The 16,989-nt window shown below is 48.7% G+C and overlaps 8 protein-coding genes across 8 annotated transcripts; 2 read left to right on the forward strand and 6 right to left on the reverse strand.

The window, feature by feature from the left end:
- Nucleotides 1-74: 74 nt before the first annotated feature.
- Nucleotides 75-771, reverse strand: BDR25DRAFT_390067 (uncharacterized protein; the record flags this gene model as incomplete). The annotated part of the gene is made up of 2 exons (XM_033698083.1): nt 168-771; nt 75-134 (listed from the first exon to the last, which is right to left on the reverse strand). Exons 1-2 carry the CDS (start codon nt 705-707, stop codon nt 75-77), a joined length of 600 nt encoding a protein of 199 aa, XP_033554284.1. The 5' UTR covers nt 708-771.
- Nucleotides 772-1,033: 262 nt separating this feature from the next.
- On the reverse strand, nt 1,034-2,870 carry BDR25DRAFT_938 (uncharacterized protein). Its single transcript, XM_033699268.1, has 3 exons — nt 2,251-2,870; nt 1,909-2,198; nt 1,034-1,856 (listed from the first exon to the last, which is right to left on the reverse strand). Exons 1-3 carry the CDS (start codon nt 2,781-2,783, stop codon nt 1,171-1,173), a joined length of 1,509 nt encoding a protein of 502 aa, XP_033554285.1. The 5' UTR covers nt 2,784-2,870; the 3' UTR covers nt 1,034-1,170.
- A 334-nt stretch (nt 2,871-3,204) lies between these two features.
- On the reverse strand, nt 3,205-3,489 carry BDR25DRAFT_191723 (uncharacterized protein; the record flags this gene model as incomplete). Its single annotated transcript, XM_033684290.1, has 1 exon — nt 3,205-3,489. A coding segment is annotated over one exon (285 nt), but the record flags the coding sequence as incomplete, so codon positions are not given.
- Nucleotides 3,490-6,021: 2,532 nt separating this feature from the next.
- BDR25DRAFT_943 (uncharacterized protein) lies at nt 6,022-8,464 on the reverse strand. The gene is made up of 3 exons (XM_033699272.1): nt 7,903-8,464; nt 7,803-7,854; nt 6,022-7,600 (listed from the first exon to the last, which is right to left on the reverse strand). Exons 1-3 carry the CDS (start codon nt 8,238-8,240, stop codon nt 6,326-6,328), a joined length of 1,665 nt encoding a protein of 554 aa, XP_033554287.1. The 5' UTR covers nt 8,241-8,464; the 3' UTR covers nt 6,022-6,325.
- Nucleotides 8,465-9,278: 814 nt separating this feature from the next.
- BDR25DRAFT_205131 (uncharacterized protein) lies at nt 9,279-10,124 on the forward strand (the record flags this gene model as incomplete). Its single annotated transcript, XM_033684449.1, has 1 exon — nt 9,279-10,124. A coding segment is annotated over one exon (846 nt), but the record flags the coding sequence as incomplete, so codon positions are not given.
- A 464-nt stretch (nt 10,125-10,588) lies between these two features.
- BDR25DRAFT_207760 (nudix hydrolase 14) lies at nt 10,589-11,521 on the reverse strand (the record flags this gene model as incomplete). Its single annotated transcript, XM_033684542.1, has 2 exons — nt 10,589-11,146; nt 11,204-11,521. The coding sequence occupies 2 exons, from the start codon at nt 11,519-11,521 to the stop codon at nt 10,589-10,591; spliced, it is 876 nt and encodes a 291-aa protein (XP_033554289.1).
- Nucleotides 11,522-11,808: 287 nt separating this feature from the next.
- Nucleotides 11,809-13,873, forward strand: BDR25DRAFT_274596 (uncharacterized protein). Its single transcript, XM_033687416.1, has 2 exons — nt 11,809-12,184; nt 12,285-13,873. The coding sequence occupies exons 1-2, from the start codon at nt 11,980-11,982 to the stop codon at nt 13,601-13,603; spliced, it is 1,524 nt and encodes a 507-aa protein (XP_033554290.1). The 5' UTR covers nt 11,809-11,979; the 3' UTR covers nt 13,604-13,873.
- Nucleotides 13,874-15,451: 1,578 nt separating this feature from the next.
- BDR25DRAFT_347810 (uncharacterized protein) lies at nt 15,452-16,976 on the reverse strand (the record flags this gene model as incomplete). The annotated part of the gene is made up of 5 exons (XM_033694320.1): nt 15,452-15,559; nt 15,589-15,813; nt 15,978-16,067; nt 16,104-16,605; nt 16,645-16,976. The coding sequence occupies 5 exons, from the start codon at nt 16,974-16,976 to the stop codon at nt 15,452-15,454; spliced, it is 1,257 nt and encodes a 418-aa protein (XP_033554291.1).
- Between the last annotated feature and the right edge of the window lie 13 nt (nt 16,977-16,989).

The raw sequence follows: 16,989 nt of genomic DNA on the forward strand, positions 1-16,989 counted from the left end.
TTAGGATGCTATATGCATCATATATGGTTTGTCGTATGATAATGCATTGGTACTAGATAGCTAATGTATAAATTCTAATCCAACGCTCCTTTCGACCACTCCAAAAGCGATGCCAGCAACGCTCCGTTTCCAAGCTCAACTCATCAAACCATGCTCCTCTCCTCCACCCTTGGCCCCAATTCCTCGTCATCCGCATCCCAAAGCACGTCCGGAGACCTCGAATTCGAAGGCATGGCCTCTTCCTGCCATCCCCATCCATGCGAATTCCATAATGTCATCGGCCTCACTTCCTCGCCTCGTCTCCGCTCTTCCTCCGCCGCCACCGTCTCCCGGTCCACAAGCGGATCCTCCCCTTCCCCTTCCCCCTCTACCCTTACTCTAACAGCCTGCTTCCCCTTCCTCTTCCTCCGCAACTCCCTCCTCGCCTCCTGCAGCATAATAAGCGGATTCAGACTCGTCCTGCTCCTTGCCGAATCCCTCGAAGCAGGAGCCTGCGCAGCAGGCTTAGGCTTTGGGACTACGTTGCGGACGTCGAGTTCTATTTCACTTCGGATATGATCTTCGCGACGTTGTTGGATGCGGGCTTTGTTGCGGTGGTAGAGGTGTGCTTTCTGGAGATAGTAAATGCTGCCGAGGATGAGGCCGAGGAGGAGCGCCAGGGGTGGGGCTGTGAAGAGGAGGGTTGGGAGGAGGAGGATGGGGTCCATGGTGGGTTATGGAAATACTAGCGCACTATTACCTACGCAGTCCCCCGAGAAAGATGGCTTTGTAGATTGTAGATAGTGTAGTCTACAGTAGGTTTGTGCTTAAGTCGTTGTAATACGGTGTTGTGGTTTAAATGACGGAGGCCTTTTATCTATAGTGTAGCTCCACAGTAAGAAAAGTAGAACACCAATATAGATTTGCGAGGTGCGTTGTCCGGGAATGATGAGCGAGTCTCGGTGACCGCTGCAATTCATCCTTGATTTTCTACCATGGAAGTGCACTTCGCAGGCCAGAAACATAGCCTTTTTTGATCATGGTAAGGGTATATTTGTGACTAAGCAACGACTGTGACGACAGAATTCGCATAACTTGAGCATGTTGTCGCAGGTTCGAGGTATGTCGCGTTCATGTGGACTCGCGAAGTCCAGGCACTGACCCTTAAAGGTCGGAAATAGCCACATAATGCTAAGAAAACCAATCTTGGTTCTCCGGCAAGTCTAAGAATCCGTTGCTTAATCCTTGGGTCCAATCAATGAAGTTGGTCATGTCTAGGTCCGGGTCTCCTTGAGCAAAACTTGTCGGAGTATGGTGCAAATGCCTCTCCTCAAAGGCATTATTGAATCCAACACCAGCCTGATTCAACTCGGGATTTTCGTTATTAGAATCAGCTGACATCCCTTCATTCCCTAACTCATTGAAAGGATCTGGCTCTGAGTAATGGGAGCTCGCTTCGTTTAGTGATCCTGGAGAAACGTACCCGGAATCCTTTTCCTCATTTGAAGAAGAAGGTTCTCTTGGTTGGCTGATATTTCGTGAAAACCTAGGCGACTCCATGGTTCCGTCCTGGTGTAGGCATGTAGTATGGATGGAATTAGGGAGCGCGTGGTTGTGTGCGTGGTTTGACTGAGCGGGGCTTAACAAATGCTGAGTAGGGCTTGAAATCAACACAGGGGAAGTATCGGTATTAGGATCCTGCCCATGGAGAATTCTTTGTGTGTTTCGGAGTAGTTCCGGGATCCGACTATTGAGCCTTTCGCTCACAGCTCTAATCTCCTCTTCCACAACTCTTTTGAGTTCTTTTTCCATGATGGTAACGAACTGGTTTCGGTATACCTCTTCGGAGCTTGTAAAAGTAGACCCGAAGTCATAGACTAAGCTCTATTAGTGGATTATGGGGTAGAAAGGTGAGACCTTGACACTAACAAGGGGAAGGAATGTGGGACTCGTCTTCAACGGCGAAAATGAACTTGTATACACCTCTCCACTTGTCACGTTGTGACTGACCCCGTTGAGAGAGCTTGCGAAGTCCTTCAATTTGATCTTGGGAGATCCCATCGCTGCTTTGACTCCACCGGAAGGATGGAGAAGGGCTGTCTTTTAGCTCACACTGATCGACTGATTTCAGGTGCTCGGTTAATCCCCGATGATCCTGCACATCGATTTTGCATCGTGGACATACAAGTGGTAGAGTATGCGCTCGATAAATGTGTTCCCTGTTATCAGTTAGCTTAATCTTTCAAGACGTAAGTAAAAGACACTATATACTTTACTCGGTGAACAGTGTCCCAACCTGGCCCGGAACAAGAGCCACGCATATGGGCAGTGGGGTCTTTCTTGAAAAAAGGACATGCAAGGCGAAGGTCGTGCCCAGTTTGGCACGGCTTACCTTGGCCATTCCGTCGGCGCCGCTTTGTTGGCGTCTCTTCGTTATCAGTATTATCACTACCATCATCTGGGGCCTTTCGTTTCCCGGCTTTGCGAGAATTACGTGGTGTTAAAGACAACCGATTTTCCATGTTTCCACTTGTTCCTTCTGTATTGGGGCCTTTCGGATGATGTTTGAATCCACCTGCTTCCATATACCATCTTATGAATTTTCGCATTGCATTTTCCACTAGCACTTGTCGAGTATCTAACATCATCCTAGATACCATAGAATATTCGTTATCGACATCACCATTATCACTAGTGCTGCTACCTGTATGTGATAGTCCCGAATTTTCGTTTTCGACAGGGTTGGGCAACATTTTGCACTGAGTCTGAGCAATGGAATCTCTTTGTTGCTGCTCTGATTTCATCAAGGCCACTGAAATACCATTTTCATCATCTGGCTTAGGCGTTGTGTAGTATTTCGAGGAAGCTCTTTCGAGACCTGGGCGAAAAGACACCTGATGACTACGTTTAGTCAAGCATAGATAATATCAAGATGTAAGAGTAGTCTCAATGACATACCGGGGTGGATCCATAAGATGGATATTGGATAATGGAATGAAGGAACGGGATTCGAGGGCTTTCCTCAGGAAGAGGACTTAGAGGGGAGAGTCTAGGGGAACCTGGTATACGGTCCATGCCCATTTGGCCATGATTGTCCGCAGCGTCAAAAATACCGATCCCAAGGCCGATTCCCAGACAGATCCCACTGTCGCCGAGATAAGCGCCTTTTGCATTTTGCGTGGATCGGTAAGCCTGTGACAAATTTTTAAGCCCCCTTTCCATGCACTTCTGCTCCACCAACTCCCATTCCTCGCCAACTCGAGCCGCTAAAATACTCCAGATTTGCTGCCGGACTTCCATGTAAGCTAGAGCAAGGATATCTAACCTAATACCATCTTTCTCTTCTGGGGTATGCCTATCCATTAATATTTCATATCGCTTACGACATTCATTTGGCGATTTAGAAGGGAGTTGCAGAGGTACAATTTGGTTCCAATGGAGTCCTTGAGCCCGTGCAGCAAGAAGAGTCTCATCATCTTTTGCTGACCATGAGGAACTCCATGGCCTGTGTCCAGATATAGCTATGGACGGCAATGTATTTGCCTCTTTACTATCTGGAGGCGAGCTGGTACCATGAAGCAAAGTGCTCTGGTGAGAGATTATGGGAAGGTCGAAGGGTGCTCCAAGGCTGGGATCGCGTCTACTAGGCCTCGTGCATTCCTTAGGCATAATTGTTATGGAGAATCCCAGAGAGGAAAATTGAGTAGCGTGAGCTGACCTGTTAAATGGTAAGTTAAATTGGTAAATGAAAGTAGTGGAAGGTTGTGAAGGATACACAGGCAGGGAAGTTAAATTTCCAAAACTTTGAATAATACAACTTGAAAATAACGCGCTCGAGGACAAAATACACAACACTAATGGGAGGTGTAGAATTCAGACGTAAAGAGGAAGCTATGAAACCTAGCAAGTATGAGCGAGGGATGGTGTGTTGAGATCGGGTGGAACGCGGGGCGGCTAGCTATTAAAATGGGGTATGTTTACCAGAGCAGAATGCAGCGCGCACAAGATGCGCGAAAGTTGCGCACAAGGCTGCGCGGAATATATGCCAAAGGTGCGCAGATGGGCGCAAGGCTGCTGCAGGCATCAACTTCAACCTCCCTTCATCCAATAGGGTCCATAGCTTTATCGGACCAATCAACATTCAACCATGAAAGAAGTCTCACATTTCTCTGCCTAACTATATATGAATGTATCCTAAGGGGACTTTCCTTCTGGGAAGGCTTCGATAGAGTTCTCGAAGATCTTCGCTGTGGTATGGCATGGCTCACTACGTGCGGAAGCAAATTCTCTGAGATGTGGAACTTAAATGTCGATTAATGTGGCCAGGGAGTGACGGATAAGATTTACAGACACAAATAAGTCATTTTGGAATGAGAGCCTGAAGCTAAACTAAAACTTGATACTTACAAAAACGCCATGAGTTGCTAATTTTGTGAAAAGAATTTGCGCCTACCAGCTGGACTGGGCCACGGAGTCTTCATACTGTTGAAGCTAGGATTGAAGCTAGGATTGCTTATGGAATTCAACTCTAGAGAATATTTGAGTCCTCAAAGGGATTAGGAAAACTAAAGTCCATTTTCTGCTTCTAATCTTAGTAGTCCGGATTTATGGTTCTCTCCTCTGGAAACACGAGAGGCTGGTATTATTGAAGCTGATGGGACGGCCACAAAGACGAAGCGAATTCCAGAGGTATTGCGGTGGGGTTGCGGTCTAGCGGGTTGGAGAGGTTGAAAGTTGGGACGTTGGCAGGATATGGTTAGCGAAGTCGGGAGCAAGCTGTTCCCTGCTCAGGGGTTGGAGTTGGTGCGTCCTCGGGAAGAACTGCATGGGTTTCCTCGTGAAGTGGTGCCGTAGTCTTCGTTTCCAGATTGAATATCCTCAGGTCTTCTGATAATACAGCTGAAACATGTCCCCAGTCTTTCCCTCTGTCTTCTTTGCTAGAAAAGAGTTGTTTGGGCACTTTCAAGTTTGCCTGGATAGGTTCTGACAGAGGCCCGCGCCTGTTGGGATGGCTAGCTGGTCCAGCGCTCTCGTGGTGAACAGGTGTTTCCTGCGATGTACCCATATCAAACGAATTTTAGCTGTGCATGTGCCTGTGAGACGCAAAGCTCAATAAGTCGGAGTGAAAATCATATGAAGTGGTGTTGACTCTATCAGCCGCAGTTGTCTCGTCTAACAAGATACTTTCCGTGCTGCTGAAAATTTCTGCAATTTGACGTCCCAATCTTTCACCCAAAGCCTTCATTTCTTCATCGATTAACTTTCTCAATTTCAACTCCATAATGGTTCGAAACCTTTCGTTATGAGAGCTTTCATAGCTTCGAGTAGGAGGCGAGCTAGGAGCCGTCATTGAATAATTGTAGACTATGTAATGTAAGCATTGTAGGACATGTAAAGTTACAAGGGTAACTAGCATAGAGAAGGTGTCGAAGATTCACCCACTGTGGGAAAGATGAATTTGGAAACTTCCCCCCAATCCTTGAACTCCGATGCAGCACGTTGGCCTAGTTTGCGGGGCTATTGTCCTCGCTCATAGGAAATATCATCGGTAGAGATTATTTGTGGCGATGCCGATTTTCTTTTTGGCTCGCACTCACCTTCTACCTTCAAGTGTAGCCGCAGCTCGTCGTCATATGTGACCGTCACATGACAACGTGGGCAAAAAAGCGGTTAGACATGTACTCGATGCATTTTCTCTCTGGATTTTGCCAATAAGTGCCTCACTTAACGCGATGGGCGTTGTCCCGCCCAGGGCCAGATTCCAATATTCACCATCTCGGCCTCGCCTTCCTGGTTACTCTCTGTCTCTTCATTCAACGCGTTATACCTGCACCATTTATGGGCGGTTAATCCGGGAGTCGAGCTTATCTGAAGCAAGAGTAAGTGGTGATCGGACATCGTAGATCAATCACGAAGGCTTACCGGACTCTTCGTTTTGCTCTTACTTAGTTTGCGTGACTCCAATCTGTTCAACTATGCTTTCTCATTCCCCACTCCTTGAAAACGTAGCCCCTAGATTTGTAACTGCGGCCTTAATATTTTGGATGATTGAGTAAGATATATATAGTAGCTTTCATGAAGCAACAACAATGGAGTGACACAATAACAGGAATTAAGAAAGGAGCAGGTAAAGCTCGGTGTACAAGGAGATGAAGCCACTGATCTAAGATTTCCAATTTCAGTTACCCCAAATTAAGTCCTCCACTTCGGGCACCTTAATTTGAGATTAAGGACGGCGTACACTTTTTTCTCTCTCGGCTTTGCCTAAACATGTTCTATATATTGCATTGGAAAATTCAACTCATTATAAAGCTACTGAAACTGAATTTCCTCCCCCAATTTCTGCCTAGGGGCACTTCTTTCCCTTCTTGCAAGGCTTTGATGGCGCACTTGAGGATTTTGGTGGATCAGCAGCTTTTGAAGACACAGGTGGTGGCGGTGGCGCAGAGGTTTTTATTGGAGCCGAGGAAGAAGGGGTTGGCTGGGAGGATATTGCCGGGGGTAGAGTTGAAGTACGCATCGTTGTGGCGGTGGGGGTGGAGGACGAGAATTTGGCAGTGCTAGAAGAAGAGGATAGTGCTGAGGAAGTGGATGAGGATGCGAGGGCACTGGAGGACGAAGATGGCGTCATGGAGGAGGCGGGGCTTGATGCCGAAGATGAAGCTGAAGAAGATGGAGCGGAGGCACTCAAAGAAGTAGAAATAGATGAAACAGTCCCGCTGGAAATGGTAGACCCGGTCAAAGAAGTGGAAGAAGCAGAGCTAGTCGTAGAAGCTGCCCCAGAGGACAAAAAAGAAGCAGTAGTTGAAGGAATTCCAGTAACTGAAACAGAAGAAGAGGATCCAGTGGAAGAAGCTGGTCCAGTGGAAGAAACTGATCCAGTGGAAGAAACTGATCCAGTGGAAAAAGCTGATCCAGTGGAAGAAGCTGATCCAGTGGAAGAAGTTGATCCCGTGGAAGAAGCTGATCCCGTGGAAGAAGCTGATCCAGTGGAAGAAGCCGATCCAGTGGAAGAAACAGATCCAGTGGAAGTAACTGACATCGAAGTAGACGACATCGACGACGACGAAGAGGTCCGCGAAACTAACTGGCAAGCGCCCGAGCGAGATGCTGAGCCAGACGGGGCGCGCTTCTGATTCTTTGAACAAGTCGCTTTCCACGTATGTTCATACATCTGATCCTCGAGCCAGACGCGATATATGGCTTCCTGAGGGTCCTTGCTCTTGAACGTGTTTTCATCCTCTTGGTCAGGATCATACTCCACGAGGATCTTGCCGTTCGATTGCTTAGAGAACTGCGGTAATTCATCTTCGGTTGGTTTGACGTATCGCCACCTCTTGACTGTGACACCACGGAAAGGAGCCCCAGCATTTTTTGTTAGGATGTCAATGAGTCCTTCGACCTTCTCGTCATACAGAAATTTTCCGTCGTCACCTTTGGGACTGGAGACGTAGATTGTAGGATTTTCTTTCGAGTTGAGGATCTCGCCAGTTTGGGTCAGGGTACCGGGGCGAGTGAATCTGGAGCCGTATTGAGCGTTGTCATTATTGAATACGTCGAGGATACGTTGTTGCCAGAGTTGGTTGTATAAATCGCTGCCGCCGATGAAACCCGGTTCCATCTAGAGAACATGTATCAGCCTTTCTCTCGATACGTGACGCTTCACCTCAGCATATTATTAGATAACGTGGAACATAACGGAGGAAGAGCCTATATGGTAAAACCCTTGCTAGAACTAGAGAGAAGGCCAACAGAGCGCAAAATTCTGTCCTGAATCTCCCTCCTGCTCTGTTCCACGTTAGGTGACAAGATGCAGTACTTACCAGATGAGTCATCCAAAAGCCTTTCTCAGATGCAATAACAATTCCAGTGCAACTAAAACACCATTAGTCCATGTTCCTTTCATACTAAGGATGATCCTACCCAACAAGCCCCTGAACAAAAGCTTTCTTCGCCATGTCCGCAAAGGTACCATGGATTGATACAGCGTCCACTTGCGTTGTAGCCCAATCAAGCTCCTGGCCTTTCGGGGGCTTCCACTCCTTAATCATATCTGCAACATAAAACTTGGGCGTGGTGTCTAAGTCTTTCGGGCTATCGAGGTGACGTTCTTCAAGAGGAAATCCATCGCGTCTGACTTTTGCAGAACATGAGAGGCCTTTACAATTGGCATCACAGATGAGAGTAGAGGCTCGAGAAGCAAGGGGAGATCCTTGAATAAGCAATGGAAGGGCTAGTAGAAGGAAGGATAAATTGACCATTTTGAATGAGTGACTAAAATGAAACGAATGACTGCTGTATGCAAAAGAACGAAGAAATGAAAAGAGAATGGCGCGGCTGATTCATGGCTCTTCGAAGTCGAAGAGGAGCCATATATACAATATTTGTGTGAGAGCGCGGACTTCTCGACCTGCAAGTACCACCACGCAAGCTATTCTTGAAGCCATCTACTCGACCGTTCGTACCCACAACCGCGGAAATTCGAAGGACTGAAGTCCGGTGCTTTTCTTTGCATAGGTGATGTCTGCGGAAAGTCAGACTGGCTCACAGACGGCGCTAAACACTTTCAAGATTCCGCTAACCCAATTCGGACACTGCTAAACCAAGCCTTCTGTACCTCACCCTTCACGTCACCACTGTGCAACCAAAATTATCCCAAACAAGTTTCAACCCCATCGATCATCTCCAGGATTCGACTCCTTCCTTTGCTCAATTGCATGACAAACACAAAATCCGGGTGCCACAGTGCAAATCCTCAACCAAGTTTCGGCCCCAGCCGCTGACAGAAATCTCCGCGCCTGATGAGAAGGAGCAACTAAAAGAAGGCTAATACTGAAACACGAGCTTATTGTGAGTGTCAAAACATGTTACTAATTATTTCTGAAGAGTGAGCAAGGTGTAAATACCGAAACGGTACCACAGTCTGGGAGGAGATCACCTGTACGACAGGGTTGCATTGGCGTAGTCTAGTGATTTCGAGACACCCACAATCATTCTTGCTTGAATAACTTCTTCGAGTATCTTGTCTTCCTCTACTCTTCTATTTTTGGAGGAGCTTCAAGAATAATCTTACCACACTCACGAACCCCGCAACCGCAGAAATTGCTCGCCCTCTGGAGTTCTATGCCCTCGCGCGTTCCATACCATACCCCCTTACGAATTCCAAATATTTTCAACCCCCGCAGCCTCACGAGCTCCAAAGCTCACGTCAATTCTATCCCCCCCAAAAACCACCACCTCACCTTCCCAGCATGTCTACACCTACCTCCACTCCACCAAGTTCCCTCCCAAATCGCCCGCCCCACCCCAAAGCCCTCCTCAAGACTGCGATTCGCTCAGACTCCATCCCTCAACTCCTCGAATCTCTTGCCCTCGCACGCTCAAAATCCCCAGACACATTTTCCTCCTTTCTCGCCTCAACTCTCGTAGCCACTATCTCCGCCGGCTCAGTCCCACTTACGACCTACCTTCTGGAAACCGAAAACGCGGGCGGTTCTTTATCTCAAGTCACTGCTCAAGTTGTCTCTACTGCCCCATCGATAGGCTTGCTTGAGGTGCTGGTGAGGCATGGTTGGGATATTAACCACCAGGATCCGAAAGATATAATGCACAAAGGGCAGCGGCTTATTGACCGGGCGGTTCAGGATGAAGAGCTGGTTATGTGGCTAGTGGAGCATGGGGCGCGCGTGGATTTTCCAGACGTCGAGCCAGATCTGGAGAGATTGGAGGATTGGCCTGCGCCATTGCTAGAGACGTGTGCGGCGCTCGGGAGTCTGAAGACGTTTGTGTATTTGCTGGGTAAGGGCGCGAGGTTAGGACGGAGGACATTGCACCGAGCCGCCGGTGCAGGGGCACAGGTTGGTGCTGAACCAGACTCCCTATCGGCTTCCGACGACGGGAATATAAGCCCAAGAGGCGGCAGCCAAGATGGAGAAGACAGGAGCAGAAACTACAAGAAACAGCGGGAACTAATTCTGCGATACCTGGTTGATGAACTACGCGTGAATATTAATCAGATAGATACGGACGTCCCTCGTGGTCATTGGTTTTATGGTTCCCCAATTAATTATGCGGCGAAGGAAAAGAAAGGGGCAGCCGTGGTGAGGTGGTTGCTAGAGAAGGGTGCAGACCCGACGATTAAGTCTTTGGATGGTGGTGAGTTGGGTATGGATGCGAAGGATTATGCGGAGGCGCATAGGTGTGAAGATGTTTGTGGGGTTTTCAGGGATTGGGAGGAGGGGAGGTAGTGGGGCGGTGGTATTGGGAGGGCTGTGGAGCGGAAGGGAGAGAGAACCGGGAATTGGAGGTTGGTGTTGAGAACTGTCTCGAAAGACAGCACTGCATATTGTTACCCAACGTGAAACATACCAGGGGTAAAGTAGGACAGAGATTTGTAACCTCTCAACACCCCCCATCATTCCAGCAAGAGGGCCAAGAGATAGACACTACTCTGGTCATATACCACGTTAGGTAAGGAAGTGCACTAGATAGCAGTGGAACTAGTTTTTCACGTTAGTACCTCAAAATCATGCATATACATCCACTAGGTAATATATAATTGGCATCGTAGTTTTCTGCCTGTTGAAGACTAGGATGAAGACTTGTAATTTCAATTGTGGATTGGCTTAAGCTTGCCGGGTACCTTTCGCAAACCTTCATAGAGAGCTAAAGCGGCAAGTGCTTTAGCATCTCGAGCACCCTCCCTCCACAGATCTTCAAGCTTGACCACCTTAAGCGTGATCCTCTCTCCCTCGTTCCTCAACCCAGTACATCTACCCCTCAGCCCGTCCAGGAAACTCCTAGGGACCCGTTTCTGCCACAGGAATAGCGGGATGAATTCATCGCAGGCTCCAGGGCTCGGGTACATGGCATTCTGTAGCTTCTCTTTGAAATCCTCTCCGCGGTCTTTCTCGGTCGTGAATGGGGAAGTCGATGTTCCTGTCAGGGCGAGGGATGTCATATCCTCAAGCTCGTCTTGAGGAACCACTAATGCCGTCTCTTCCTCGATCTCCTTTGCGGCCGCCCCGGTAAACGTCTCCCCGTCGAGCATGCCTGCGGGGATTTCTGTGAACGCAAATGATGCAGCAGCAATGCGAGGTTGCACGGTTAGAATGACATATTTATCGATCTCGGTGCCCTTGGGCACGTCATCTGGTTGGAGGATCATCTACTAGTACTCAGCTTCAACTTTTGATGAGGCCATTCCGAGAAATCGAGTACTCACAAGCATGCCCACGCTTCCTCCTCGCAGAAACACAGCCCCGGGAAGCCAGTTCTTTTCATCGTCTTCGATCGTAGCCTGGATCTTGACGAACCCAAGCCTTTTCCCGAACCAGACCGCGGACTGGACGTTGATACCACGGAGCTTGTATGGGGATGCGTGGAAGACGTGGTCTTTGTGTTTCTGCAAGTCTAGCGAGTGCTGAAGTGTGGTAATCCAGTTTTTGAAGGCTGGAAAGTTCAAGAGGTGGTCCTCGGTTACATCATGTGGCAAAGTGACTTTGTATGGTGGATATGGCTCTGGCAGTGTGAAGGTGGACATGCTGACAGTGGCTTTTTTTAATTGCTGGTGAGGGGAGGCAATGCTGATAGGGAAGGGATGTGCAGTTAGTCGCAATCGCGAAAGGATGTAGATATGGACAAAAAAAATAAGGACCTTTGCCTGATGAAACATAGTGTTCCGTAAGTCTACCACTTGTTGTGACTGTTGACAACGTCTTACAGGGTGAATGGATGTGGGGCGAAGCAAAGCCTGCAGGGGTCACAATGTGAGCCTTGTGGTGAATGCACCCCTGTACCCCCGCCTTCCCGGCTTCCAACCACTCCAGCTTTTACTTCACTCCACCTTTCAACTGAAGACAGGCTTCAGACCGCGAATAGGGTGTGGGAGGGATCTTCCAACCGCCTCTACAAGGCTTGTAAGACTTCAGCTATCTACAAGCTGGTCTCAGTCTCCAAAGCTGAACGCGTCCCCCCCGCATCCGCTGTCGAGGTCTCGCAATGGGTACCCTTACAGCCGATTGTCCACGTCTGGACTCCCACTGCCCGCACAAATTGGCAACGTCCTGCCGTCTTACCTCGATATCAAATTGCTGCGCGTGTGCCGACGAGCGTCCTCACTCCCGTACCTACTCAGTCTATATCGATGGCGTCGGTCTCGTCCAACGTGGGACGCGATGGCAGGGCTACTGCTGGTTCTGCAAAGGTACTATCTTCCTCCCAATCACACAAAGCACATATCCCCTCTCCCACCCCAACACTCCGAACAACACGTGAAATGAGCATCTTCTGACGTACGCAACCAGAATTCTGGAATAATCGCCTCGCCGCTACATACCCCCCCCTCCACTCCTCCCAGACTCAGATTCCCTACATCCCAGACCAGACCGAGTTTCTAGAGCGCTGGTTCGAGTTTCACCAGGGGTACCGGATCGTGAAGCGTGCAGGCGGTATTGAGGACCGCATTGCTGTTGTCGGCGAGCCTTTAAAGGACGTGAGTCCCGGATTCCTACCGCGAACACTACATCAATTGAGGAGTAGGAGGGTCAACGACCACAGGAGAGCCGAAAATAGGTTCAGGAGAGCACCGCTGGAGTCGGAGGTGGTGAGCGAGGAACCCCCGCACCAGGGCCTTGAGGACGCATTGGATAGTCTACTCGAGGACGTCTCGGATCACGAGCCAGACGGGAGAGAAGTAAGGAGAGACGTACAGGAGCGGGAACGGAACTCAAATATGCCCCGCCGCGACTCTACAGGGCTATCGAGGCCTCTTTCACGCACCGAAATCCATCTTCATCGTGCGCGGGATCGACTCATCCGCGTCTTTGGCACCCGAGAACAAATCGAGCAAGACGACTACCAATCACCCATCTCGACTATGTACAATCGAGCCTACGACAGATATCGACAGGCTGAGGACCGGCGGGCATCTGGCGATACTATTGCGCCATCTTCCACTGCCTCCCTTTCGCCTCAGGAACGGGAAGATCTTGAGCAACAAGTCTTGTGGAGTATTCTTCGAGATTCGCGAGAGACACTAGCAGAAGGTGATGCCCCAGTCGGAAACCTCACGCCACATCCACGCCAGCTTTCCCGAACACTATCCGATGCAACCATCCTGTCAGAATTCGCAACTCCCCGTGGTGCATCAGACCTGTCCCTTCCCTCAACTAACGCTTCGCCAAGCTCATCCATGACAACATCCTCCATGCCATCTTCATCCACTTCCTCATCGAGATCCGACCTCCAACCTGCCCTCGACCATCTCACAGCCGAAATCAACCGCCTCCGCCAAGCCTCCGAAACCGTCGCATCAATCCGCCGCGCCATTGACGCACGTGATAGGGAACGCGAGCGTGATCGTCCAGCACTGACGCTCGACAACCAACCAAACCGTCCCCCACCCTTGACGGACGAGGAAATGACCAAGAACTTGGCTTGCCAGATCTGCTATTCCCAGTTAGCAAATATCGCAGTTTTGCCCTGCGGACACATGATTATGTGTCAGTATTGTGCAGACGTGGTGATTCCGGTTAAGCATTCGCATTTGCCCGTTGAGAAGTCCAAGTGTCCGATGTGCAGGAAGGAAGTCAAGCAGAGGCACAAGATTCACGTTGGGTGTTAGGGGTGGGAGAGAGCATTTCAATTTTAGGGAAGGGGGATATCAGAGTCTTTGCATAGGTCTGCCGGGAATGGATGGTGATCTATTCTTTATAGAATTGAGGAGAATTTACTGCTTGACGATAGAAGCTGTAGTAACTTATATGGCTTCCCCTGCACGTCACAATGGGATTCAAATCGAGTGCAGACCACTCGAGAAAGGATATTGCGATTCTGACAAACATAAAGAGTGTAAGTAAGATTAGGAACATGGACAAAGAACTACGAAAAATTGAATAACACATACAAATACAAATACTACAAAACACTAAACAAAAGAAACCAAAATCTTATGCATCAGCTGCTTCCTCAACAATAACAATATCAAAATACCCGCATACTTCTCCATGTCCTCCACCCCCTGTCCGGTCCTCGCTCTTCTTCCCCCAAGCTCAATCCTCGGACTCTCCAACCCCGAATTCATCTTAATCACCTCAAACATCACCTGCAACCGCATTTGCCCTTTATCAGGACTTGCTTCTGGAACCTTGGTCTGAAATAAAGCTCGTGGAGAGTCAGATGGTTCAGATCCAGAATTTCGTTACGATCGTACCCGTGGGGTTTAATAGAACGTAACTGTTACTGTTAGAAGTGTTTTTAATGCGCTGCCGGTGGCAATATAGTTTTGTTCTTTCTAATAGAGTGAATGAAAAGCAGCCTTGTAGGCAGTAATAGTTACTGCAGTAACAAGTGTTTCTTGAGGCTCTGGAGAGCTTAATTTGGACACAATGTTGCTAATATAGTCACGGAGCTTATTCAGTAAATTCTTAAGTGCTTTAGCAACCTAGTTGCGTTGTAGGTGCAGAGCCTTAATTATAGAGGGCAATAGGTAGTAAAGGTGGATCTATATATATTATTTAGCTTTCGCAGCAGCAAGCGTTACAGTCTCTAATATTAGTATAGAATTGTAAATTAGCTCCTTATTTTGCCTGCTTCTAGCCTTATTAAGCCCCAAGAAAGCGCCCCTAGCAAAGTTTTAGCAGTGCATTAATTTACCCTTCTACTACTACGCGCAAAACTCCTTCTGCAAGCGCAGCATTAAACCACTAAGAAATTAATTAGTACAGGCAGTTACTAAAGCAGCTAGAGCTTTATTAACTGTACAATAACAGAAGAAAATTCACTTTTGTTCTAACTGCTAAGAGATTGCTACAATCAGTTGTTAACAGTGTAAGGCCGCTGGTCCTTACAAGGGTGATAATGCACCGCAAGGCCGGACGCGGCCTGTATTGGGTCAGGATTGCTTGATCCTTTGTTTCTAGCCTCGGTCTCTTTGTTTGACCCTGTCTATTTAATGCTCTTCCGCTGCCTCCTTAGTTTGGTAGCGATTCGTCTCTCTTTTACATGCATATACGTTTTATCACTCTACTATTAACTCCTACTGCATGTTACTACTGCTAGCCTTACAAATAGTAGAAACAATACTAACGTCCCTCCCTGCGTGCCGGAAAACCCACCGTGCCGGAAAATACGAGGGGTACTTTGACTTCAAGCGACTATAAATCTACATACACGTCTAGCTTCAATAAAATTATATGTAAATAATGTGCTGTAGCTACTTCTAAACATCTAGAATGTTTCCAATCTATAAATTACATTCGTGTTATCGCCTTCTCACCTAATTCACACCAAGCCTTCTTTTATAGCGAACAATCTCTGCTAGCTGCTTAGCACCACTACTAGGCTTTTACTGCTTATAAATTATATGTAAGGATCTTATATAGGCCTTAAAGCCTTATTATAATAACAGGAAGTCACCATAAGCTTTGTACCTGCTGTCGCGCGCAAAATTCATACAAGGCCACCACCCCGGTCAGTACTTCTGATCGAACCAACTACCGATTTCGGCTAGTGCAAAACAACCCCGCGCCCACATAATCATAGCAGTGTAATTTACTTGTAATGACTGTAAGACTTGTGGCTGTGCAGAGTCTTAGCGTGCTGGCCGACCCCAGCCCCACAGCCTTGCGATCCCCACTCAACCTCAGCCTTGCCTTCAGTTAACCAACTCAACTCTCTCCACAACCCTATGGCTGGAGCGGGTCGGCCGCCCTCCCTGCAGCCGATGGCAATATCCGATTGCGAAATCATTGTCATTACCATACCAGGACGCAACATTGAATATTCGTCAGGACGAATACGCCTTCCATGTTCTCCTCTAGCACTCATACCCCCCTATACTCCGCGAACTGGATGCCTATGTCTAACGGCGTTTAGGCTAGGTGGGGGGTGTTGGTACACGCCTCTAGAGTTAGTACTCTATTTTAACCTGCCCCTAATATCTAGCCCCGTCCGGTAAAGGCGAAGGGGAGCACAACACGTCAACCTAGATGTGGAACATCCCCCATATCCGTGGCCGTGAACGCCCCACCCAGCTGTAATGTCAACGACCGCAACGCCTCCACAAGGACAAAGGCCCTCCCAATCCCCTAAAGAGTTAGCAACATCCCAAGCTAATAGGCAACCACGTTCTTAGCCCGGCCCAGGCTCAACCTAAGTAGCTTTCGCCAGACGTCTGCGGCGTACATCATTGTCGTCACAATAAAGAACAGCACTACAAGAGTCAGCACACAAGCAATGTGCCAGCCCAGCCGTTCCCCTTGCGTTAGGAATTCAAAATTCCAGGCTATTAGATAAACCGCCCCAAACAGTATAGACGTAAGGAGAGTAGCTATCATACTAACATGCAGCAAAGAGTAGCGCAACAGGAAACGCAGCCACCTGATGTTCCCGACGTCTATGTAGTGCACGCTGTTGTCGGGCACCCACGTCTCCGCCCGCACGTACCAGAATGCAGAGGGTCCCAGGTATCCAAGCTCCTTAAAGTCGTCAACACTAGGTTGCCGTGCCGCCAGCACGTAGATACATGTGCATACATCCTTAGGCTTTCTTAGTAGCACCATGTACGTGGCGAGGCTGCACAACAAGAAGGAGAGAGTAACAATCTCAAGCTGCGTAACAAGGAGGCTTTAGGCAGCGCAAACAATCAGCTAGACAATAAGCCACAGCACGTTAAAGGCAGCAATAGCCTTAACAAAGGCGTCGCCCTTACTGCGATCGTTAATCTCGTCCTCAGTCACACTAGGCAGTGGCCCAACAATTCCCCTCCTGCGCGCTGTGAGCAGCTGCCGCGCGTTGAGGATCCACACGTTCCCCCGCAGCGCCATGATGTTGCACCAGTAGCTGGTCTGCTTTTGGAGGCCGACGTCCGCGGACCGGGAGGCGAAGGCAGCATCCTCTGCCAGCCGCGAGTTCTGCACGTGGAGTCGCCACCGCGGATGGCCCATCAGCCAACTTTTCCAGATATTAAGGCCGTACTTAAACCGCGATTTTGCCATCCAGACGTAGTAG

The sequence above is a fragment of the Lindgomyces ingoldianus genome, assembly GCF_010093535.1.
Source record: "Lindgomyces ingoldianus strain ATCC 200398 unplaced genomic scaffold BDR25scaffold_1, whole genome shotgun sequence".
NCBI classification, from domain to species: domain Eukaryota; kingdom Fungi; phylum Ascomycota; class Dothideomycetes; order Pleosporales; family Lindgomycetaceae; genus Lindgomyces; species Lindgomyces ingoldianus.

Coding starts and splice junctions, on each gene's coding strand:
- BDR25DRAFT_938 (XM_033699268.1), bottom strand. CDS start 2,783: ATGAAATCAGAGCAGCAACAAAGAGATTCCATTGCTCAGACTCAGTGC. Junction 2,199..2,250: donor GACACTGTTCACCGAGTAAA/GTATATAGTGTC, acceptor AACTGATAACAG/GGAACACATTTATCGAGCGC. Junction 1,857..1,908: donor GTCCCACATTCCTTCCCCTT/GTTAGTGTCAAG, acceptor AATAGAGCTTAG/TCTATGACTTCGGGTCTACT.
- BDR25DRAFT_943 (XM_033699272.1), bottom strand. CDS start 8,240: ATGGTCAATTTATCCTTCCTTCTACTAGCCCTTCCATTGCTTATTCAA. Junction 7,855..7,902: donor TTTGTTCAGGGGCTTGTTGG/GTAGGATCATCC, acceptor ATGGTGTTTTAG/TTGCACTGGAATTGTTATTG. Junction 7,601..7,802: donor GCTTTTGGATGACTCATCTG/GTAAGTACTGCA, acceptor CATGTTCTCTAG/ATGGAACCGGGTTTCATCGG.
- BDR25DRAFT_274596 (XM_033687416.1), top strand. CDS start 11,980: ATGGGTACCCTTACAGCCGATTGTCCACGTCTGGACTCCCACTGCCCG. Junction 12,185..12,284: donor CTACTGCTGGTTCTGCAAAG/GTACTATCTTCC, acceptor GTACGCAACCAG/AATTCTGGAATAATCGCCTC.